Source organism: Erpetoichthys calabaricus, chromosome 16 (assembly GCF_900747795.2).
Source record: "Erpetoichthys calabaricus chromosome 16, fErpCal1.3, whole genome shotgun sequence".
In the NCBI taxonomy this organism is placed as follows: Eukaryota; Metazoa; Chordata; class Cladistia; order Polypteriformes; family Polypteridae; genus Erpetoichthys; species Erpetoichthys calabaricus.
In genome coordinates this window covers 74145590-74171502 of record NC_041409.2, presented here as the reverse complement: position 1 = coordinate 74171502, position 25913 = coordinate 74145590, and the positions used below count along the sequence as shown (strand labels likewise).

The 25913-nt window shown below is 37.1% G+C and overlaps 1 protein-coding gene across 2 annotated transcripts in view; it reads left to right on the top strand.

The window, feature by feature from the left end:
• The window catches only part of pcnx4 (pecanex 4), a 33345-nt gene extending 7937 nt beyond the window's left edge, over nt 1-25408 (top strand). For both annotated transcript variants that reach the window (XM_028822389.2, XM_028822388.2), the window contains exons 5-11: nt 2819-2919; nt 3167-3289; nt 3922-4285; nt 8262-8365; nt 15469-16529; nt 23134-23320; nt 24914-25408. In XM_028822389.2, the coding sequence (XP_028678222.1) occupies nt 2819-2919; nt 3167-3289; nt 3922-4285; nt 8262-8365; nt 15469-16529; nt 23134-23320; nt 24914-25165 (2192 nt within the window). In that variant the 3' untranslated portion in view covers nt 25166-25408. The remainder of the gene's footprint in view (nt 1-2818; nt 2920-3166; nt 3290-3921; nt 4286-8261; nt 8366-15468; nt 16530-23133; nt 23321-24913) is intronic.
• Nucleotides 25409-25913: the final 505 nt, after the last annotated feature.

The following is a 25913-nucleotide window of genomic DNA, read 5'->3' as shown; positions in this document are numbered from 1 at the left end:
AACTGGCCATTTTTGACATTGACAGAATAATGTGAACTTACATCAACTACTGCAGAGTTCCAACAAAATTAAAAGAAAGCCAATAAAATTAACAAGAAAAGAATTGTTTGGGGAAGTATTAAGTAGTCAAGTGCTTTTTTTTCTTTTTGTAGAAGTATAGATTAAGGTTTTTTAGGATGTAATTGAATGATGTTATATAGTGGATATCAAAAGCCTACACACTCTTAGTAAAATTTCAGTTTTGTTGGAGTAAAGGCTACACTCAAAACAAATCATGTTAGACTTTTTCATCTTGTGATCAACCATATTTATGTGCAAACTAGTGGATAATTTTAAGTAAAATATTTTTTAAATTTTGAATTTCTTTAGTTGTACAAGTGTCCAACCAAATAACTAATACTTAGTAGAAGCACATCTTGCTTTGATTATGGCAGAAATTGTTTAGGTCTCTTTACCTTAATAGAGACCTGAATTTCAGTTTTACCCTAGTTTTCCTTGCAGAACAGGTCAAGACCAATCAAATTGTAAGGTGATCTAATCTGCACAGTCCTCTTATGTGAATACTGTATATAAACCTTCAGTTCCTTTTGAGGGCTGGAATCTTCTAGGGTCATTCTTGAACTTTGACTTTACTTTTTTGAGGTCCGGTATGAAATTGTCAAGTGGAAGGTGAAATAAAATAAAGATTCTACCCAAGGCTAATGTGTGCATTAGAATATCTTGATAGGAACATAGGGTTAAGAGAAGTAGCCCTGTAGCATGATGCTGCCATGAGCATACATAATAGTAGATTTATGTTCTCTTGTGATGAGCTTTTACAACAAACATACCTTTTGCTGTTAAGTCTAAAACGTTCTACCTTGATGTCATCTTATAATAAGATTTTTCTACATAATTTTGAGAGATTAAATATGTCTTTATACAAAAAAACATACTGTGTGGGCTTAAGTGTACTATCTTTGTTAAAAATAGTTTCCATCTTTCCACTTTTCCCAAAAAATTGAGAGTTATGTAGAATACAGGAAATAGATGTAAGTAGGGAGTGGCCAGGTACTACCATAAATTCTTTTATCTCATACATGATTGCAGTTAGCCTTTTGGCTTACATTGTCCTTCCTTGAGCATCAGTTTTGGGGGACTTCCCGATTTATTTATTTTTTTTCCCCAATATTTTCGTGGTGACATTTCCTTTACTTCTTAATGATTGTCTTCACTTTGTTCCATGACATATGTAACGCAGTTGAAATTTTTTATTTTTCTCTCCTGTATGTGTGAACTTTTGAGCCACTTTATTTTGAAAGTTTGAGCGAAGAAACTTGCAATCATCCTTAATTAAATGTAGTCATTGCTGAAGCAAGCAAAAATGTATTGAACAAATTAACATGAAATGGAATTATAAGTAGAGTTTAACACATTGGACTACAGCGACTCTAAAATGTACTTTAATAGACAAAAGGGGTAGCGGTCAGCACATACTTAACAGTTTATATTTGAGAACAAATTCAGATTTGCTTTTGGTTTATTCATTAAAATCCCAGTTCAAGTGTCAGTTATATCCAAGATGCTTTTTGCTCTACACATGTAGTTACTGTCACCACTGTGTTCTCTTTACTTTGTCTTTACCTATTGAAGCTCTGCAGAATGGCTTTAAAATGGATTTGGTCTTTTCTCGGGTCACTTGAGATAATTTTGTCTAAAAGTAGATTGCCTTTTTCTAAAAGAGGCTTCAGGGCTTACTTAATATACAATGCTGTAAGAAAGTAAGTACATTCCCATGAAAAGGTGTGTATTCTTAAACATATTTGCATGTATTGATATTTAATGTTTTCTTCAACAATATACCTAGATAAAGGTGATCTAACATAACAAAGAACAACACAAATTATTTTTGCAATGTGTTATTGTACATAAACTCAGAAATGAAATTATCAGCTATGGAAAACGTAAGTATACTTTTGGTTATATAGGTATAGGTAGTGTTGTCCCCTTTGGCAGAAATAACATCTACATTGACTTTGTGTATTTTAAAGCAGGGGCTTTACATGTAGGGCAACTTTGTGTTGCTCTTTTTTAGGTGGTCGACTCATGCAGTTTAACATTGGCAGAGACAAAACTTGCCAGTTAATCCATTGGTTTTATCCTGTGGTTCTTAAAGACTTCCAGATTGCTTTGAAATTGTTTTAGAACCTCTCACAAACTCATAGACACCACCACTTTTGATTTTGACACAATGCAGCCATATTGCTTGCTAATACAAGACCATATTACAGGCTTCTGATGTTTAGGTAAGGCAGGCCCTCCAAGTTACTATCTGATGAAGTTCTAATCATTTGTGTCATTAAATAATATATAGTAAATTAGGAAATGTGTTTTTGGTTATTGTTTTGAATCAAGAAGAAGCCTCTTCTCCCTAGGACATGTTTGGAAAGAAACTTTAACTTTATTTTATGGATAAATCATGAATATTGCCATATTATATTGTGGTCTTACCTATAAATGTCTGTGCACTTAAGTTTAATGCAGTATCATACTTACAATATATCCTCTACTGTACATTTTTAGCAAGTTTCTATTATTTATTTATTTATTTTTACTTATTTGAATGGTGCATTCAAGTCCTTTCACATGTAAAGTAGTAGAAGCCCAAAAGTGAACACTTCATAAATATTTTTAGCTTTCTTTTAATCAAGTCAGAATTGTTAGTTGGTTGAACTGTCTCTTTAGTCTTGAATGCATTAACATTTTTGAGGAAACTTGAGGACTGAGCAACATGAGAAAAGTAATTCACAGGCTGTTTTGATTGTCTAATTTCTTGTAGTGTCACCGTTTGCCATGATTGCCTTTCTTTCCATCGATATTTCCTTGCAGAACCTCCACACTGCATCTCTCAGCATTGGATTTACTAGAGCTTTTCGAACAGTAAGTACAATTAATTAATTATTATGTAAAAATGATAAAATATCAGCAAAACAGCTATGTAATTCAAGTACTCTTTTGTTGGATATATGGTGTTTTTCCACTATATTCATGCAGAAGCAACAAATACTCAAAAGTTAACTATAATTCTTGACCAGAATGTTTTGAAACCATGTCATTTAACTACATACAGCTGTTTTCTTATTAATGAAGCTGATTAGGACAATTATGTTTTTTTATCTGTATGTAGCTATGGCAGAACACTGAAAATGCTTTGATGGAGATGGTGATCGTTGCAATTTTGCGTTTGGCAGCTTTAAACAACAATATGGAATGGTGGGACAGTTTGGGTACTGGAGTTCAGCTGCTCCTGGTAAATCATTTTCATTTATGACTTTTACAGTATAGGTCCAGCATGGGAATCTTCTAGTTTCATTGTTGAGGTGTACCTGACTTTTCTAACCACAAATACAATTAGTCTCTAAAGCATTTATGTGCCAGGAGCATGTAGAATTCAAAAGTAAACTAGTTCTATGATATCTCATATTATGTGGAAGTAACATTCAATAAAGTGTCTGTAAACGTTGCATTATTTTTGTATAATAAGAATGTAGTAAATTATCAACTTTCACTTCTCCCAATATAAACTTATTTGTTTTCTATTGTTGGCAGTATTGCATTGTTTTGTTGGAGACACAGAATTAAGAATTTTGTTGTACCAAGTACAAATGACAATAAACCAAATCTGAGTTGTATGCTGATTCTGATATTAATAGGTGTGCATAAGTACCATAATAACTTCTTTACTGGATTTACTGCAGTTTATAGTATAAGGATGTGAAGGCTCTGGCCACTGCAGGATGTAGTATTTGAATCTGGTAACATTATTGATTATTTTAGTGATGCTTAATAGTGCTTTCTTGTTAGTTTCTTTTATTTACTACAAAAAAATGTACGCACTTTGCTATCATACAGACCTTATAAGTTTGTTTGCTTCTTTTAAAGGTTGGAATTATATGGGATCGCCTGACTCAATTCATGTTGAAGCTGAAATTTGCATTAACTGTACTTATCACTTCATGGACGGAAAAGAAGCAGAGAAGAAAGTCCAGTGCAACTCTTATAATCCTGAATACTGTCTTTTTTCCAATGCTACTGGCGATCATAACCTTTTCGGCAGTAATATCTGCACCTCTGCTGCCTCTCTTTACATTACCTTTGTTCCTTATTGGCTTCCCCAGACCAGTACGGACTTGGCCAGGTTCTGTTGGTGCTACTGCCTGCACATGTCCAGATTCTGTATATTATCAGCAGATGTCCTTGGGTCTGGCCAAAGCTTTCCAAAATGCTTTTTCCACTGGCTGTCTAGGTAAGAAGTTTCTTTAGAGATGTCTTAGCTGTCCTGTCTTATAGAGTGATTCATCTCTAGACTGCTCCAGACTCTTTTTCTGATTTAGGAAACTGATCTATAATTATGCTTTATCAAAAATACTGAAGGAGCTTGCTTCTTATTTGCTCCTTTTAAAAAAAATGTGCATATATCAGTGTAGCATGATAATAGTGGCATATATGTTTGGTTAACGAGTGAATAAAGGTGATATAGCTTTCTGTGTTTTTTAAGCCTTGGGGTGGCTGTCAAGAGGTAGCCTGTCAAGTATCGTCTTGTCTGCCCTGCGTCGGCGATCTCTGTAAAGGAAATTTATTTTGGAGGCTCCCAGGTAATTGTGCTTAGTATCCAGAAGCACAGTTAGGAAGAATAAGCTGGAATATAATTATTGTTTTCTGTGTGTTTTGGCAATACTAGACTGAATGTAAAATTAAGCTATGATGAAGAATATGAGTTAACATAACTTCTATGTAAACTTGAGGAAGCCTGCAAGGAGACTAGCATTTCTGATTTGACATCCAGGAGTTCTGCCTTTGTGCCTTAATGAACAGTCTAAAAATTCTATGAATTTGTCTACTGAAATTATTAAACATAGTAAATACTTATGTGAGGTTTTAATTTTTGTGAACAATTTATTTAAAAGCATTTGTACACATGCATTAACTACACACATTTTTTGGTTTAACAATTAAATGATCTTTATTTCTGTTTTTGTCCTTAACTCTACTTTAGCTGTTACTGCTGTAGAGCTTTTTACATGACTCTCTGAAAGGTGGTTTAGCAGAGCAGCAATTTTATTATTGTTATTTTGAGGAGCCTTTACATAAATCAGAAGAAAGGTCCTTGAAGAATGCTGTCAGATATGGGGCTTTCAGGCAGTCCTCGGTTGGAAGTCAATTTTGACTTGAAGTTTCTGCATTTTTTTTTTTCCTTTTGGACTTCTCAAGACTTAAGTGGTTGCTATGAACAGAGAGAGCTGCTTTGCATAGTGTATGCTGCGTATCTAGTAGATATAATTACAACCTTTTGTTAGCAGTGTGCGCCAGAGCTGAGGTTAAGTGACCCATGAAAGTCTTAGTTAGACTGTGCTGTTAGACTGTATGAAACATTTCTCCACAAAAGCCAGGCGCTGTACTATTAATAATAGAACGTGTACTAAAAGCTTCAGGAGCCTAGAACACTGTGGGAGTAAAGTATCTGGTAATAGGTTTGTATTTAAAATGGTTTAAGAGCAGGCATCTGAAAAGAGGTTAGTGTTGTGTTCTGCGCTGAACATTTTTGTATTAGTCAAGTGGTTTGTATCTTCTGATTTCATACGTCATGGTTACAACATGCTATAAATGAAGCAGTATTGGTAAGTGTTTTTATGCTTCTCCAATATCTACAGTAGAATTTAGTCACTGGCTTCATTAATTTATCTGTATTTAATTATTTCATCAGTGTTTATTGTCCTTGTTTAGAGCAGGATTATTTTAAATTAGAGCATCCTTTATGTCCATTTGGTAGCAGTTAGAACACAGAAAAAAGACGGAGGCTTTTTCTGTGATCTCCTCTGTGACATTCCGCCTGCATCATTGAACAGTATATACCAAGAGAATCCATAAAATGTCAGTCTACATCAACTTGCATTATTGCTTCTTCAAGATACTTGTATGGGATCTGACATTATCCGTAGGCAATAAAAAAATCATTCCTGTAACCAAAAAGTGTGCTGTCGCTTGACTTCAGTTGCTGTTCTTTCCTGTTCAGGCCATTAATACAGAAATTCTTTACTTTATGCTGGTTTAATGTGTGATTATTTTATATTTAAAAACCTGTATTTACTAAATCTTTGAAGATAATTAAAAGTAACAAAGAGCATTGATTTGTTTCTCCACTGATTGTTTTGTTTGAAAATGTTTTTAAAGAACAATAAATTATGTTAAGACTATAGATGCAAAATAAATTGACCATCACAATTTTACCAGACAATAACAGAATAAAACTTGTTGGCATGTGATCAGATGTCAGGGTAATTTTTGGTATGTTAGATTTATATGATGATGCATTAAAAAAACACCACAGAAACATGAGTGACTGCTTACTGAACACCTTGTAGTTTGTTCAATAAAATGTCAGTTGTATGGTCAATTTTCACTATGAATGCCAGGGAGAATAAAATATTAGCACACAACACACATTTTCTGTTTTCTGGACTAGGAAAAACATAATTTGAACTTAACTATAGTCCTGTTAGAAAGCACCACAAAGATGAGTATGCTCCCAACCTTGAAGATATTGTGGGAAAGACTATATTGTCTGTGATATACAGTAGCATGCTATTTCTGTGTTAGTTCAGCTCTTATTTTGAGCATGTGGATGTATTCAGTCAAGATAATGTGAATGTAATATCCATTACTCAGATATTCATAGTAGCAGCTTACTGTGTTTAATTAAAAAGAAAAAAACAGCTCAGAAGTAATAAGTGAGTTTGATTGTATGTTACTTTTGTTTGATATGTGCCATGTTCCTACTGGTGCTACGCCACTGACCTTTTTCTCTGTCATTTTGGTTTCCTTTACTTTGTTTCTCTTATTTGTTAATTGCTTTCCTTTGCTATGCATTGAGTCCAAAGGGGTGGGGCCTCCAATTAATTACACCAGTTGTCTTCTGAATGCTTTGCAATGGCTGCATTTTGTGTTATTTTAGTGGAATACAGAGCATAGACTTTAATTAAAACATGTTTAGGACTTAATTCTTGGCTAAATTTCATCTTTGCAATTTTAAGAAGTGCTCTTCTTAATTCCATTCTGTATATTACAATCAAGATGATGAAAAGGTCATTTCATATATATTCATCTAGATCAGTGTCACAAGAACTTTACAGAAACTGATTTATTTGTAGAGTTTGAAACAAAGTGAAATCTGAGGAAAGAAATCAATTTTGTATTTCACAATTGTCAACTGCTGGTTCAACAGAGAAAAACTGCACTTAGTTATTAAAAATATACAGCTGTGAAGAAAATAACTTGCTAAAAATCTTCTCAATGTAAAAATGAGGGTATCAACATCTATGCACAAAAGGTCTTGGCAACAGGATAAAGAAATGCCACACCAACATAAGATGAAGCCGAGGTATCAACTCAAAAATAGAAAGGCCATATTCGAATTTCCTAAAATCCAGAAGAGATCAAGCAGGATTTCTGAATAGTACTGTATATTATATTATGAGCAGATATGACAAATCTTTGAGAACAAGAAGAATGGAGAAACAAGTGTAGTCAGTAGTATCTGTGACATATACCAGGGTAATTTTTATAGCATGAGTTTGGAAGTGTCTTTTTGTTTTTTTATTGTTTACCTAATGATTGAAGTAGGATAATTATATCAGAAATGAACAGAAACACATTGTATACTTCCAGACTGATTTGTCTGATGCTTTGTTATGTAGTAGTACAGTGACTCAAAACACAGATAATGAAGGCACATATTTAATAGGGAAGGAAAAAAGTGGAAGGTCTTAGACTTGCAAAGTAAATTTCATTACTTAAAACCAAACTATCAAGCTAAAAAATAAGCAAAGAAAACAACAAATGAAAATAACTTCAGCAAAAGCTTTACTATCCATTAAAAAAAATACAGCTGATAGTGTGAAATAATGGCCACATATTTAATGTATTTGCATGGAAAGAATCTTAGACAAAACACTATTTTTTATTTGTCCTGATATTTATGCTAGCCTGAAAATGGATAAATGAGCAGGAAAAGTGGCACTGTTCTAAAATATTAAGACCTACCTACTGCCTTTAAGTATAAGATGACATTCTGTAATGTTGACACTTTAACTTCAATGTACCAACACTTACTGTTGTATTTTAGCAATGTGTTTGGCTCAGAAAAATAACCTGCTAGAGGATGGGGTCCATTAATAAGATTTTTTGTGTGATAACTAATTTCTCTGCTTTTTTTGCTTCTTCAGGCATTCCTTCTCCTGGATCTCACTTTCTTTGCCGGTTTCAGGATCGTGTTATGTGGATCATGCTCCTCGAAAGTGGATTCAGCTACTGTACTGTCAATATTAAGGTACGCAGCCACACACCTTTTTTAATTTTTAAAGTTGTTTAAATTGAAGTCATTCATCACTGCTTTACTACAAATAGCAAAAATCTCACCTGTCAGAAAAAGGGCATGTCATGGTGGACCAACTGCTAGTAATCTCATAGTTATAGCCAGTGACGTGATATTACGGAAGATATACAGTATTTACTCAGAATTCCTGAGATGAACTTGGAAAAATGTGAGGAACAGATCTGTAATCTAGTGAAATGTGATTTAGTGGCTTAAATTAAGGTCTCAGTCTTGTTCCCATTTGTTCCTTGGAAGGCAATGCACTTTGTTGGATGGGGTAGCGTGTTCAATCTTTTAGAGTTGGGCCTTTCTGTAAAGCTTTTTTCTAACCAGAAGCCCTTGATTTTCCTTTATTTTTGGTTTTAATGGGACTTTGTTTTGTAAAAACAAAATAGTTTAAAACAGTTTCTCAGTTATGCCAAAGTAGGCCATGTTTGGCTTTCAGCATAATATTTTCCAGTAACCTTTTGTATCATCCAAGTGGTCTCAATATCAATAGAGCAGAATTTCCTAGAGGTTCATGTACTCGTTACATCAGTTTGTTCAATAAACACAGAAACCCTAAGTATATAATTTGTGCTGACAGTAATTGGAATTCTCCATATCTGTTATTTTGTTACATCATATGCTTGGTCTAATGTGGGAATACATATCATTTTCAAACCTTTTGTTACTGTATGTACCTTTTATAATAGTAACATGCATTCCACAATCAAGCAAAACCCTTTAAATCTTCATTCAATGAGATACTTCACCCTCAGATAGCATATTCTGTACATACTGTAATTTTATATATCTTACAACTGCAGATAACCCACACATTCCCAGTTTCTCATTATACAGTATATTGTCCAAGAAAAAACTTCAAGTATGAAAATATTATTCTAGTCAGTCAGTCTATATACTGTAATGTTAAAATACATATTTAAGCCTACTTAACTTAAAAACTAATATAGCATTCTAATTATGAATCCCCTGCCCAGTTGCCGTCGGTGTTGGTTTTGCAAATTCTCTCTGGTTTTTGTGGGATTTGTTTCCCCACATCTCAAACACCAAGATTTTTGGATAATTAGCAATTCAGAATTGTCCCTCTGTGAGTGTGTGCATAAGTGGACCCTGTGATGTACTGATGCCTCATCCCGGGTTGGTTCCTGCCTTGCGCTTGATGATGCCAAGTTAGACTCTAGCCTACTGTAGTTAAATACTGACAATTGGCATGATTTTACAACAGTATTGCTTTGGCTATATGTTTATATAATATCCTGTGTCCTTATGATCTCATTATATGTTGGCTGTGGATTTGTTTAATCTTCCCCTGACTATGTGCTGCTTACATTAGCCAAAATGAAAATGATTTACTAAAACTATCATGGAGATTTCTTTAGAAGTCAGCAAAAACAATTAAAAGTAAACTAGACTTGTTTCTAATAAATAAAAATATTGAGCATTATGACTTAATAAAATAATTCAGGGATCTCCTTACTATTTTATTATATTGTTATCATCAAATTGGATGAAAACAAGCATTTTCAATGCAGTGTGCCTTCAGCCTACTATTTAAGTTGCTGTTTAGGACTTACCTTAGATTCCACCAACTGCTGTGCTGTTGTTTAAACTTGCCTAAAAGCCAAATGTAGTTATTATTCAATTTAAAAATATTCTAGAAATTAGTTAATGAGTAACATGTACAGTAATCCCTCGCTATATCGCGCTTCACCTTTCACGGCTTCACTCCATCGCGGATTTTATATGTAAGCATATTTAAATATATATCGCGGATTTTTCACTGCTTCACAGGTTTCTGCGGACAATGGGTCTTTTAATTTCTGGTACATGCTTCCTCAGTTGGTTTGCCCAGTTGATTTCATACAAGGGACGCTATTGGCAGATGGCTGAGAAGCTACCCAGCTTACTTTTCTCTTTCTCTTGCGCTGACTTTCTCTGATCCTGACGTAGGGGGATTGAGCAGGGGGGCTGTTCGCACACCTAGACGATACGGACGCTCGTCTAAAAATGCTGAAAGATTATCTTCACGTTGCTATCTTTTGTGCAGCTGCTTCCTGAAACGACATGCTGCACGGTGCTTCGCATACTTAAAAGCTCGAAGGGCACGTATTGATTTTTGACTGAAAAACAAACTCTGTCTCTCTCTATCTCTCTCTCTCTTTGTCTGCTCCTGACGGAGGGGGTATGAGCTGCCGCCTTCAACAGCTTTGTGCCGCGGTGCTTCGCATACTTAAAAGCCAAACAGCCCTATTGATTTATTATTGTTTGCTTTTCTCTCTATCTCTGTGACAGTCACTGCTCCTGACACGCACTCCTTTGAAGAGGAAGATATGTTTGCATTCTTTTAATTGTGAGACAGAACTGTCATCTTTGTCTTGTCAAGGAGCACAGTTTAAACTTTTGAAAAAGAGACAAATGTTTGTTTGCAGTGTTTGAATAACGTTCCTGTCTCCCTACATCCTCCTGTGTTTCTGCGCAAATCTGTGACCCAAGCATGACAATATAAAAATAACCATATAAACATATGGTTTCTACTTCGCGGATTTTCTTATTTCGCGGGTGGCTCTGGAACGCAACCCCCGTGATGGAGGAGGGATTACTGTAATCACTTTTCCACTGTTTCCCACTTTATTTTTTCATGTAGTAAAAAAAAAAAAAAACTTTTCTAGAACCTGTCTTGGCAGATTTCCGTGTAAAAAAGGCATAAAGTATAAAGTGAAAGCAGTAGCTATTAACAAGGTGAATAATGTATATTGATGCTGTAGTTGTGTTCATCAGTGTTGGGGTTGAGAAAGTTCCAGACCTTTTGCAGAAGTGCATCTTATTTAGTACAAGGAATACCATATCAAATAAGATAAAGAATAGTCTGAAATCATGAATGCTGTATGAAAAATGAAATGTTATTGCATGAATGTATGTGTACTGACTGAGGTTAAGTGTAGAAAGAATGAAATGTGTTGTTATGAGCCGTACTGGTGTTGAACTAAAACTAAAACTAAAAGCCAATAGAAATAGTCTTAAATGAGGAAATGGAAGAGTAATTCATATATTGCAACAAAGTAATAGATTGCTCAAGTGAATGGTGGCAACAAAGGTAGTTGAACTCTGCATGCCAACGTTGATACCAGAGCAGTAAAACAGGTGAATTTTACCAGCAACCTGAGAAAAAAGCAAGTTGATAGTGAATGTAGATTGAAACACGTTTATTGTTTAATGTAAAAATAATTATGGATCTGGTGCTTATAGTCTAGAAAGAAGTAAAGAATAGTTGTTGCCCTTTTGGAAAACTCTTTACACACATAGGACTTGCTGTTCCCTACCAGTACCCAGCTTTTCACACTGGCATGGTGATGCATGTTGCAAATGCCACTTCCTCAGTATTGGGGCCTCATGCAGTTAGACTCTTGTCCTGTACCACCTTTTTCTCCCTGTGTGTTCTTTTCTTGTCATAAACTATGTACACCTCTTTAAAGTGATAATCCAAAATAGAAAATGTTTTCAGCGTGACTCTTAAAGTTGATTGCATAGAAAGTGAGGAGAGAGCTGATAAAACATTGAATATAAATATACCAAAAGCAACCAGAAGTTTTGACTGAACTTTGCAACAATTACCCTTAATCTGCACATTTGTATGCATTTCCTTTCTTTTCTCAGCCAAAATTTGCTTGTGCTGTTGTTAATTTTTAAGATGCTGCCCTAGAGAGGTAAGGGAAAAAAATAAAACTGTTTTGGAAAAAAGTTCTGAAGTTGGAAAACAATAACTAGAATGATACTACACATACAAAATCTGTGATTACATTTCTCAGAAACCTTTGTTTTTAAGAAGCACATATTATTAAATTATTAATCAGTGAACTTAATTTAAGTACTTTTCATTAGTCTCACTGTAGAATAGGTTACACCTTGCCCGATGAAGGGGCCTTAGCTGCCTTGAAAGCTTGCATTTGTAATCTATTTAGTTAGCCAATAAAAGCTGTCATTTCACCCAACTTTCCCCTGTAGAATAGGTTGAATAGGCTTATAAATTGACAATGCAGTGAGCAGAGTAGAAGCTGAGGTTAACCTACACAAATCCACCAGGCTGCTTGCAGAACACACCTGCCAAACCACATGACGTGAACTTGCAGCAGTTTTTAAATTACATTTTCCCAAACATTTTTTTCCCTGTGACATAATTAAATATGTTGGGGACAAAAAGAATGTGTATTTTTAGAACAAAAGAAGACGCATTACTAATTAATTACAAAATGAGCTTGAGCAAAATAAAAATTAAATTCAGCTAGAACCTGGAGTGTGATGTAATGCATAGTTTATAGTATGTACTATTATTATGAGCATTGCGAACAAATGGCTTGTGTACTCCAAACTTCTAGTCAATCACAGTCCATGAGCACCTTGGAGACATTAATATTAAAGTAGAAATGTATAGAAAAAGCATGGTGGTTTAAAAAAAAAGTCTGGTTATTCAAAGTATGTATTTTATTTTATCAGTTTATAATTATATAGCTTGTAAACATTTTCAATGCATCTTCATTACTCTTTCCAGTTTCAAAGAGTTTACCCTAATGTCCTTTCTCAAGTTCTGGAGTGTTGTCCCTGCTTATGTTTTTTTTTTTGTTTTAATTCTATGTGCAATACCCTGTTTCACATGGGGCTAATTACTGAGGCATAATAATTTAAACTATTGTAAAGTTTAGTATTTACTCTAAAATAGTCATTGCATTTAATAACCGATAAAAGCCTGTGACATGCTGATCTGTTCACACTGTTGGATTGTTGTCTTTTTTTTTTTGTTGTTGTTGTTAAGGTGCTGTATTCCAGTTATCTTCAGTTGTGTCTTTTTAGTACGCGTCGTAAACCTTGTTCAATTTCAATTGAGAAATTTATTTAGTGTACAACTTGAAAGTTTTCTTGTTTTTTTTTATTATATGAGTCTGGGAGCATTTTGTTTTACATTGATAGGCAAAATACTGTACAGTAATTCTGTTCACTTTTGAAGTAATTTTTAAGCTACAATAGTTTTAGCTATATCAGCAGTAAAATGAGTGACATTTTAAATAAAGTAGTATAGCTAACTAAATACAACTGTGAACATTTTTTGTTTTCTGCATAATCAAAGCAGTAGGAAATGCATGACTAATAAAGAACAAGCCTAGCAACTAATTGTTCCAATACTGAAAATAGATGAATCACAAGGGGTATTCTTATCTCCTACATCTAATGTTCTACATGCACAGAAAACCCATCACTTCACATTAATGTCTTCATCTTAAATCTGAACTGCTTTGAGTTTACTGAAAAATTTTAACTTCACTATTGAAAAATCTTAACTATATGTTAAATGTTTGGAAGTGATTTTTTGCATACCAAGGTCAATAATATTTTTTTGTGTGTCTCACTTTTTTGGGCATTAAAATAAAATTTAATATGAGTGTTACTGTGTGATACTGACTTTAATGTCTTTGGATTATAATGTTCATTGTGTACTTTTAGAGCTTAAATGAAACTGTATTTAACATTGACTCACATTGGCTAATTTAGATATTTATGCATTTTGTTGTTTTGTTTTCTGTTAATGTCTAAGGATGTCCCAATTTTTTCCCAAGTTTTTACTGTGGTAAGAAGTTAAGCAAAATGACACCTTTTATTGGCTAACTAAAAAGATTACAATATGCAAGCTTTTGAGGCAAATCAGGCCCCTTCTTTAGGGAAGATGTAATTCAGGCCAGAAGAAGGGGCCCGAGTTGCCTCAAAAGCTTGCATATTATAATCATTTTAGTTAGCCAATAAAAGGTGTCATTTTGCTTAACTTCTTACCACATCCATAATGGCTAACATGGTACAACACCGTAGTACTACAGGTTTTTACTTGAATGTGTTCTTCTGTGTTAATTTATGATGAAATGTAATTGCTGCTCAAATGTTGCATGTATTTAGACATTATACAAAAAGTTCTAAATGTCAGCAAATGACTCCAAAACTATATACCCCTTATCAAAATTAAACAGAGAGAATAAAGTCTAAAATGGCTGAAAAAATACATGTTTATGTGTAACAGTTTGAGATGATTTTGTAGGCAATGGGTGAATCCAAAACAGGACACCAGGAATGTATTTTCTATATTAAATATCATTTCAATGTGCTTTAAGTACATAAATATATTATTGTTCACCTAGAATAATTTTACTTGCCATTGTAAAAGCCATAAAGGACAAATGGGTATGCTGGCTAGACATAAAAAATTACTTCTTGCCCAGCCCCAGGTATCTAATCAAAGGACCAGCTGGAAGCCAGCAGTTCCATCCCACATAGGATAGGTGGCAGTGGTCCTCCCAAGGTATCCCTGTTTGGACACCTGCAGGGGTATATGGAAGTTGGAGTCTGGAAGTGCAGGACTGTCATGGTCCTTGGATGCCTTTGGAGGGTGCTTTTCGATGGAGAACCTCCCTGGTTTCCAAATGACCCGGAAGTACATCCAAGAGGGCACAATATGGAACTGGAAGCATCCTCAGATCCAGCTTAAAAGAAGTCTGCTACCTCACCTACATGAATGAATCTGGTGGCAGTGGGCAAAACTCAACAAGAGGAGCAAAAGTAGAAAAAGAAGAGACATTTGTTTATATTGTGGTTTGGCTGCTTTTGCACATGTGGTGATTTATTTGCGCAAACTTATTTGTGTCTGAAGTTCGGAGCTCAGTGGCACTCCCTTGTTGTCACACCATTTCATTTTTTTGTGAACCCCATGCTTTGTGTACATTTTTCAGATACAAGGACAACTTTGTAATTGGAAACAATAATATAAATTACAGTCTAGAAATTAAAATGCTTGGGACAGCAATGTAAAAATATATACTGTATGTGTGGGAAGCATGTGATTAGGCTTTAAAAGACAGTGAAGCCATTATTCATTTTATTTTAAACTAACATTGCTGTTTTTATTTTGTATACTTACAACACATTCGGTAATTGAAGATAATGCTGTGTGAGATCAAAATGTACAGACCTACCTTTATATCATTCCAAGTCTAAGTTGCTTCTCCTTTTCTTCTCAGGGTTTGGAACTTCAGGAGACTTCCTGTCACACAGCAGAGGCTCGCAGAGTTGATGAAGTGTTAGAAATGGCTTTTGAAAATGAGGAGCAAGCAGACCAGTCTTGCATTAACCACCATTTTGGAAACATATTGACTCCATGTGCTGCACTTCCTGTTCGACTTTACTCAGATGCCAGAAATGTGCTCACTGGAATCATTGACTCCCATGAAAACTTGAAGCAGCTGAAGGATGACTTTATTAAAGTCCTTGTGTGGGTTCTCTTGCAGCATTGCTCAAAACAATATGTCACATTTGATGGTGGTGTAACAGAACATACCTATGGGAATGAAGTTACAAGTAATGTAGCAGAGACAAATGTTAAGGTTAGCGACACTGTGAAAAATGCTCAACAGTCCAGCAGGAAAACCCCTAGTTTGAACTCTGAGACCTTTGATGATTGGTCAGATGATGATGAGGATTTGTTTGGTCTCGAAACCAAAAAGCAAAATTCAGAAAAAAAGAAAGAAAGAACCCCAAAGCAGACTTCCAATTCACTTCCAGGCTCTGTAAATGGGGAACATCATTTTGGAGGTATACAATCTTCTATCAAAGCCCTTCCTTCTGGAGTATTAGGGCTTCCAGCTATAGACAAAGGGAAGGACTATGAAGAAATGAGTAGGTTGGGTGCCGTGCCTATGGTTATCTTTAGCTCTCCTCTTTCAAAGCATTTAAATGTGCCACAGGAGTGGAGATCAGGTCCCCTTCAAGGTTCTAAGATGAACCAGCTAATTAAACTTTTCCCAGAGGGCTGGTACAAGTTTGTCATCAGCCGGCTAGACATTGGTGGTAAAGAAGGAGGGCCTTCTGACATTATAGAAGGAGTTCAGAATGATGATTCCCTGTTGCAGCTCCATGCTTGCACAGTGATGACTTGCTATGGATTAACACTGGGAGCCGAGTCTTCAATAACCAATCCTAATTGTGTATACCGAATGTACTGTGGAGATCTTCCCTGGACGATAGGATTAGACTGGCTCTCAGAAAAATCTGACCTTTTTCAACTTGTTCTGAAGGCTTTCAGGTGAGCATGGCACATTTTGTATCATTGGTAAGCTGGCAGGAGAGGTTTTAGGTGCTAGTGGTGTAGAGTTGTCTTCCAAACTAACAAGTCAACTTTGCTTTAGCAGGATTTTTCATGTTCACATTTCACTAGCACATAATCTTTGGCTATAACCTGTGACTTTTAAACTAGGATTAAAAAAGAAAAACACATTTTTCACAACATGTTTTAAGAAACAGAATAGCTTCATTATTGCATTTTTAAAGATTCACTGACTAGGCTCCAGGAAACATGATCCATCTATTCAGCAATTGTCTAACCTGCTTATATAGTTCAGAGTCACAGGTAGGAGTTGTGCCTAGTACTGTCTAGTCTGAGCTGGTTTGGGCTTCAGGCGGTAGCCAAACCTAGGAGGGACATCAGGAAGGAACACTCGGTCAAAAACATACCCACGCTTATTCATACTGGGCCAGTTTACAGTTGCCAGTTAATGTAATTTATTGGTCTTTGGGATGTTATAGAAATAAAAGAGTGCCTAGAGGAAAACCTACAGAAAGACATGTGGTGTTATCTGGACTGGAAATAAAACCCAGAAATGTGGAAGTGAAGAGCAGCAGTGCTATTCACTGCAGCATCTTGCCATTCCTAATGTGATGTGGGAGACCTTCCGTGACAAGATCCTGAAGGTTGCGGAGGGTTGTGTTGGTGTTACCAGGGTTCCCAGAAGGAGGTGTTTCATCTTGCAGGGCACCCTGGATATCATCGAGTGGAGTCGCAGCGCACGGCTCAATGGCAACTCTGGTCTGTACCGGGAACTGAGAAGGACGGCTGCGAGGGCTCTAAGGGCAGATAAAGAGGCATTTGTTAGAGGAATCTGTGAGCAAGTGACACACCATCTGTGGTCTAGCGACCCACGTCCTGCTTTCAGAGGAATCGAAGCATTAGGCACGTCTGAATCTGTTCCTCGGAGAGTCGCAGTCAGGGCAGCTGATGGAATGGTCCTCACGGATGACACTGCAGTTGTGACCCACTGGGCTGGCTACTTTGAGCAGTTGTTCAAAGCTGATCCTCCGGCTAGGACGTTGGATATCTCTGGGTCCACGGTTCTTGAGGCTGATCCTCCAATTAGTTGTGAACCACCCAATCTCACTGAGATTGCAAGGGTGGTGAGCCAGCTGGGGGGGGGGGGGGGGTGTGTGGTTAGAGAAGGCTGCAGGGATATGTGGTATCCGGGGTGAACTTCTCCAGGCTGGTGGTAAGACTGTCCTCCTGGCATTGCAAGCAAACTTTGCTTCCATTTGGGAGACTGGCATCATCCCAACTGACTGGAAAATGGGACTTGTTGTCCCTATCTGGAAAGGGAAGGGTGATAGCCTGGATTGCAGCAACTACAGGGGTATAACACTGCTCTCGGTGCCGGGTAAGGTCCTTGCTAGGGTCGTCCTCAATAGGATCCGTGATCACTTGCTCACCTACCAGCGACCGGAACAGTCTGGTTTTACGCCTAAGAAGTCTACCATCGACTGCATCCTGGCACTGAGGATTCTCATAGAGCGCAAAGGCGAATATCAGCTGAGTTTCTTTGCAGCCTTTGTCGATTTTCGCAAAGCGTTAGACTCAGTTGATCGAGCTGCCCTGTGGGACATCCTGAGGGTTCGTGGGATCCCCTTGAGGTTGCTGGATATTATGGCCGGCTTGTACACTGGTACTGTGAGTGCTGTGCAGAGTGGAGGCAGGACCTCTGCATTTTTCCCAGTTGATTCTGGGGTTCGTCAGGGGTGTGTTGTTGCTCCTACTCTGTTCAGCGCTTGCATGGACTGGGTGTTGGGCAAGGTCGTGGGGTCCAGCGGCTGTGGGGCATCTGTCGGTGAAGAAAGATTCATGGATCTTGACTTTGCTGATGATGCTGTGATCTTTGCGGAGTTAGTGAAGGCTCTGATCAGGGTGCTCGAGAGACAGAGCGAGAAGTCTGAGTGTCTGGGCTTGCGAGTGTCCTGGATAAAAACCAAGATCCAGGCCTTTAATGACCTCTTGGGCACAGCCGTCAGCAGTGTGTCTGTTTGCAGAGAGAGTGTTGACCTTGTTGAGAGGTTTATTTACCTTAGCAGTGACATTCATGTCTCTGGTGACTCTTCCTGTGAAGTCAGTAGATGGATTGGGAGAGCATGGAGGGTCATGTGGTCGCTGGAAAGGGGCGTATGGCGCTCCCGATATCTATGCAAAAGGACGAAGGTCCAAATATTTTGAGTCCTGGTGCTTCCTGTCTTACTATATGGTTGTGAGACATGGGCGCTATCCATTGACCTGAGACGAAGACTGGACTCCTTTGGTACTGTTTCTCTCCGGAAAATCCTTGGGTACCGTTGGTTTGACTTTGTGTCCATTGATCGGTTGCTCATGGAGTCCCGAATGAGGCACATTACCTGCATTGTGAGGGAGCGTCAGTTACGGCACTACGGCCATGTGGCGCGTTTCCCCGAGGGTGATCCAGTTCGTAAGATCCTCATTGTTGGGGACCCAAGTGGCTGGACCAGGCCAAGGGGTTGCCCACGTAATACCTGGCTGTGGCAGATAGAGGGTCATTTCCGGAGGGTAGGACTGGACCGTGTGTCTGCCTGGGGGGTTGCCAACCGGGATCCCGAGCTGTTTCGATGTGTAGTGGGTGCGGCAATACACTGTACCAGTAAATACTGAATTTTACTGCAGCAGATTTATTTTTTCTGCTGAAGAAAGTTGTCTAATAGTTGTAATAATTGCAAAAAAAGGTCAAGGCCTTGAAGGCATCTTTATTTCCTTAGCATTCGTCTTGAGCACAAAAACTTGTTGAATTAAGTATAATGCAATGCCAAGCAAAGAGAGTTTTTCCATTGAAACTCTGAAATATGTAGCAAAATTAAATGTCCTTAACAGAACTGATATTCTTTGTCATTTATGTGTATTCAATTGTATCTTTCATGTAGGTAGTCCTGTTTTTTCAGGATAAAGCTTTATTGGCTTTTAGACATTAAGATGTTATTCAGTCAAAGCACAATTCTGAAATATAAGTAATGGTAATAATTGCCAGTGGATGATCCTCTTATTATGAAACCGAGATGTTGATATAAGCTTGTCAGTGCTGCACAGAATTTATTTATCTACTTATTTATTTATTTAGATTCATTTGATGTAAATGGAGATAACACTATTGATAATACTATAGTACAACAATAACAGAAATTCATAGCAAAAAAGAAATTCCATGAAAGTTGAACTGACTGCTAATAATGTCACCTACTCAGATTAACCCTCATCACAAAATTAGGCTTTAGTTCAGTTTTATGTCAAATTTGTCACAAATACTTAATTGGTACTTGACTTTTTAGGAAAAGAGCATATAATGTAAATACTATGAATAGTCCAACTTGCAGTACCGATAATGAAAAGCCTGCATGAAAGTCTGTCATACTAGAAGTAAATAGTCTTGTTCTTCGTGAACGTCGTCTTTTGTGTTGCCACAGGTACCATGATTCCTCAATATTTTTCCGATTGTACAGTCATAAAAACTGACTTTAGCTGAGAGGAAAGAGCCCAAGAAATTCCTTCATACTGTTATTGAATTCTTTTTGACTTTATGGAACCCTTTGCATTTTGCTTTTTTGGTAATGTTGGGCAGGAAGGGGCACTTTGATGAACACTGATTAGTGTCTCAAATTTTCTCCATTTTAACAATGTCTTTCTAACAGATTGCTAGAAACTGCTTTATAAACTTTCCCCGACTGGTCAACACTAATGACCATTTGTGTTTTTTTTTTGTTTTTTACAGATTTTCTGATATTTCTTTTGGTTGTATTGTGCTGTGCCAGCAGAAATACACTGGCAAGTTCTCTCTGATGGTCAGGTCCAAAATTAGTTGGATTTCTATTGAAGTTGGCTTGCCAGTATCAGATCTAAAAATAATAAAAGTATTCAGATAGAAGACCCTAATTAACTCCCCCTCCATCATCTCCTCAGACTCTCCTCTCTATATGACTACAATAAAGGTCTGAAGAAATTCAGTGTTAAATTATGGACACACAAACAGGAAAAATCTAACAGAGACTATTATAACCAAAAATACAAACCGGAAACCTAACTTTAATCATAGATTAAGTCTGGAAAAACAGCAATGTATTTCTAATTCATTTTAATCATATTTAGCCCAGCTGCTGTATAGTTCTGTAGGGGCCCTGTCTGCATAGAGTTGACACTTTGTGTTAGTGTGGCTTTGTCTCTACGTGCTCAAGTGTCCCACCCACATCACAAAGATGTGTTAGATTTAATTAGTGACTCTCTAAACTGGTCCCACTCAAAACACACATTCGGTCTATTTGATTATGGACTGGCACCTCCATCTAGGGTTGGTTAATGTCATCTTGTTTTGGATGCTACTGGGATTGGCCCTGGTATGGCAAAACGCAGCCCTAAATTGGGCAGACTCAAGAATGGATGTATTGGTTGATATCTCTTCTCTTATAAAGAACACTTTTGCTTATACACCTGAAATACAAATACAATTCACATACCAGTCAAATCAATTTATAGATGCAGTTTGTTTTTGCGATACCAGAGGCACTTAGAGCTCTCTTTTTTCTGTCTGTGGCTGAATGTTTTATTGTCTACATCAATAACTGTTTATTCAATTGAAAATAAGTTGTAAAAATGAATTATTTCAACAATTAACAATCAATGATTAGTGCTGAAATGATCTTTAGCCCACACAAAAAGTAACCTTGTATTATTAATAAAGACTCGTTGTGGTGTGTCTGCCATTTGAGTTCCTACACAGTTGTCAACCTGAATAATTTTGGCTTGCAATTTCCTACAGATCACTTGTTAATAAATGTTGGTAAAGTACACAATTATGCAGGCAATTTTTAGTTGTATTAAAAGACTCCACAAGTTTAAAAAAAAAAATTAACTTTTTACTGTTTTTGTATGCACAATTTGTGCATTTGCTTTTCGATGTACAGATTTTTGTTAAAATGTACACTTAAGTGTAATTATTAAACTGCATACAGTTATAAATATTGTTATCTTCAAACTCTTGAAAAATATAACCACAATGCAATAGACTAGTCAGGATTTTGTACCCATCATAGCAAAAAGCCTCATAAGATCTGATTTGAACACATAGCAACACAGTTTAATTTCTGCTCATTGGCTAATTTAAAATCCTTAGCACTAACTCTGAGCGTAACGTGGGCTCGGAATTCTATGTAATTATGGTCAACCCCGAGTCAGACAATGGTTGATATGTAGTCATCCGCTTTACAGTTTTAAGCCCAACTAACTCTCAGGACAGTACCCTGCTGCCATCTAGTGGATGAAATAACATCATGCTGCAAAAAATCAACATTTCCATGCGTTCTGGCACCCTATGGTAACTCTATGGTGACTCATCAGTCATCAATATGGTGGCGCAGAGCCTTCAGCCAAAAACACAGTGGCAAATGAAAAGCCAGTTTTAGAAGAAACAAATTGCTTGAATGAAGTGATAGTGATGACAATGTGAGTTGGCCATTAGATGTTGATACAGCAATATATCCGATTAATTCAATTGCATGACGCTTTACCTGGTGTGGCAGTAGCTACGTGGCAAAAAGGCAAAATAATTCTGATGAAGTGCAAGGACAAGTGAAGACATTAGCCCCTCAAGCACTGTTGACAATGCAGCAACTGTCAATGTACATACAGTATCAAGGGAAATGCGCATATCCATGTGCCTTGTACTTTGGTAGCCTACAGTGACACAATGGGTGGATCAGGCACTGTCATTCTGCACTCGCATGTGCAACCAACAGATAAAAATGTATAAGGAAGGTATACAAAGAAACACGATTCTACTGTCCTGATTGCAGTGTCGGCCTGTGCATTGGTGACTATTTCAAAACTTCTCACATGAAAAATGTATACTTGTTTGTATCAGTACAGCAGTGGACACTGGACAGACCTTTTCTGTCATATTTATGTTAACATTTTGGCATTTACAGTACATGCTTGTTAAAAATAATCATCACATTGTTTTCTTGTTGAAAAAAAATCAGATGTTTTTTGCTCATTTTTAATGCTAAGGAGGCTCCACAATGAGCCGGGTGAATATTTTAAGGCTAAATTCTTTGGTAGCATTCCAGCAATAGTTGTAGGCTGGCAATTGAAAATTTACCCAGACGTTTAGTATATGGAGCCACTGTCACTCTTGTATTAGTACATTCTTTTATGCTGTACGTTTTGTTTTTATCTTTCTGTTTAGATGCCAATTCAAATGAGATTCAAATAAACTTCAGCTAATGCTTGTTCTGTGAAACCCCCAAGACAGAAACAAGCCTTTCCCTGTTTTGTGGCACAAGCTCCCGTCTGTATCTCCTACCTCTCAAGCTGGCCATTTCCATTGTTAATTAGAGAAATGTAAATTAAATGTTAATATCTTGTCGACCTGACACTTGGGAGTGCCCAATATTTAGCTTTAGTGCAGTTAAGGGTAGTACATATTTGGATGAAGGTTGATATTAAGTTTAAGGAAAGTGTAATTCTTGTCTGAATTTCTTTGTCTTCACAGAGAACAGGAGACACAGTATGATATTTTGTTCACTGTGTGTATTCCTTTTAGGTATGCCTTTAAGTTGATGTTTGACAAAGCCAGTTTAGGCCCAGTAGAGGACTTTGAAGAGCTGGCCAACTATTTGGAGGAATATGAAAAGGATTGGTACATTGGTTTAGTGTCGGATGTAGGCTGGAAATTGGCAGTTCTGCAAGAAAAGCCTTATCTCTTCTCTCTTGGCCATGATCCCACGATGGTAAGAACATAAGCAAGCACGTGTACATTCTGCTCACATTGGTTGAAAACTGAGTCATTACTCAGACATGTTTATCATGGCTATGGTATCAGTATGGCAGTGAAAGGAACAAAACATGATCACAGACACAAATTTGCATAGGCAAATCAACATGAAGATGTTTCTCTGTGCTTTTCTATGAAACCTATGTGAATGTGGGAAGAATGTGCATAGTCGAATTAGGAGACTGCCGAGCTTGGAGTGCTATAAGGCAGCAAATCAACTTGCTTTCCAAATATCATCCTAGAAGGAAAGATATGAGAACCTACCTTTATTCTATTAGAAAGCTATTTTTTGTGTGACACATAACCACTCTTTTACAATGCACAGAACTTAAACAATGGGCCCTTCTAATTTTGTGGGATTCCTATAGTGATCCACTGATGAGATTGGTGTATTTGGGCTTGTAGTTACAGCCCCAGTTTATTTAAAGCAAACTTTCATGATATACATGTCATATGAAGATCTGAAAAATTAACTTAATATTACAATTCTGAAAAACAGGACAATGTCAGCTTACTTGTTGGGGAAGTTGGACACTTGACAGAGCCAATTGCACAGTGCTACATCACAACTGCTAAATATCGCCCCACGTGTCTGTCGGATATGAGCTTCCGATACATGACTAATACCGGATGCCTCCACTCCATTCTTAATTTGGACAGTCTAGGTCAGGGGTGGGCAACATCAGTCCTGGAGGACCACAGTGGCTGCAGGTTTTCGTTCCCACCCAGTTGCTTGATTAGAAACCAATAGCTGCCAATCTCAAGACTTTTTTTAATTTTATGGCATGTTAGTCTGCAATGTAATGTTTTTATATCGCAGACTTTTTTTTCCTTTACAATGAACTCATCCAGATGATTTGAAGCCAGCCTAAAATGGATAATTTTCAGCCTGTCACATTTTTTCTTAAGTATGTTATTACAGTACATCAAATAGTGCATGATGAATCCATGCAGGTGTAAATGGAAACAAGTTAGATGGACGACTGCATTTCATTGTTAACAAGGAGCTGTTAAAAATACTGAATGCAGCTGTTTAAGACTGAAATAAGTCATTAAGGGTGGGGAGTCTTAATAAGTGAGACCACTAAAATGAAGCAGAAAAATGTCACTTGAGTAATAAGTGCTTCATTAGCACTAAGTGACTTCACATTAAGAAACGGGGTTAGAATAAAAACCTACAGTCACTACGGCCCTCCAGAACCGATAATGCCTGCCCCTCCTTGGTGAATAGGACTGTCGAGCTTACTGAGCTGAATGGCCTGTTCTTGTCACAATTATTCTGATGTTCACCAAGACCCCCCAACGCTGAGCCACGCTGCTAGTTAGCTGTTGACTTTTAATGGCACTCTATGAATATAGTAGAGTGTTGGGGCATTACATTCCTTAAGAGAAGAATTAAGAGACATTAACCGACACATCATTTTAAGGTTCAGAAGTTGATAAAAGTCTTAATATCAATTTAAGTATAATCAGCAACACTTTCAGTCTTTTAATCATCGGTCTTTTAAAGCATTTGTTTATGGCTGTCACCTTTGACTTTTCTTCCCAGGGCACATATACGGGCCGTGTTCTTAGTCTGCAGGAACTGTTGGTGCAAGTGGGAAAGTTAAATGCAGAAGGCATCAGAGGGCAGTGGGCCAACCTATCCTGGGAGCTGCTGTATGCAACCAACGATGATGAAGAACGCTACAGTATCCAAGCGCATCCCGTTTTGCTGCGCAACCTCACGGTGCAGTCTGCAGATCCACCACTCGGTTATCCAATCTACTCCTCCAGACCCCTACATGTGCCTTTGTTTTGACATGCCACAATGGGATCTTTAACTCTGTCAGGAGGGTGAGCTGTGCACTTTTTGCATCAAACATGTTTATACCAGGACTTTTATATCGCTCATAAAGGCAATAGAATCCAAATCATTGTTTTAGGGTGCAGAACCGTGGTCATTGTCACATGTGGAAGATGCGGGTATAAATTAGAACTGTACCTATTGATCTTATAACATGATAAACAATAGCAAAGAATGCTGCTGAAGGGATTTGCATTGCACTCTTATCGAATTGCAACATTTCACTCTGTGAGTGTTGCATTTTTCAAATTGTGACATTTCACCCTAAGACTGTTGCACTATTAGTAATCATTTACAAGTCTTCTGCACTGTAGTCTAGAATCAGTTTAATTTCTTTACACAGTCCTCAAAGTTAAAACACTGGACTCTAAAGAAGAATTGAAAGTCATCCAAACACCAAAAAAATGTTGGTACTTTTTCCAAAATGTTGGAAGCAAACGCGATGTCAATCAACTGTTAATGAAGGAGAGCATATGACTGAAATTGAAAGTAATTTGTAAGAACTGGTTGTAACTAGGACATGATGCAATGGCGGCATTTTGAGTCTTGTTCCTAACTAAATGCAGTGCCTCCTGCCACAGTGTTCAACATGGGTTCTTAAATACTAAACCGTTCCAATGGCTGATATTTGAGTTGATTTTACTTTTCACTAATTTGATAACTGTGACCAAAATACTCATCAGCTAAAATAAGTTTGACCTTT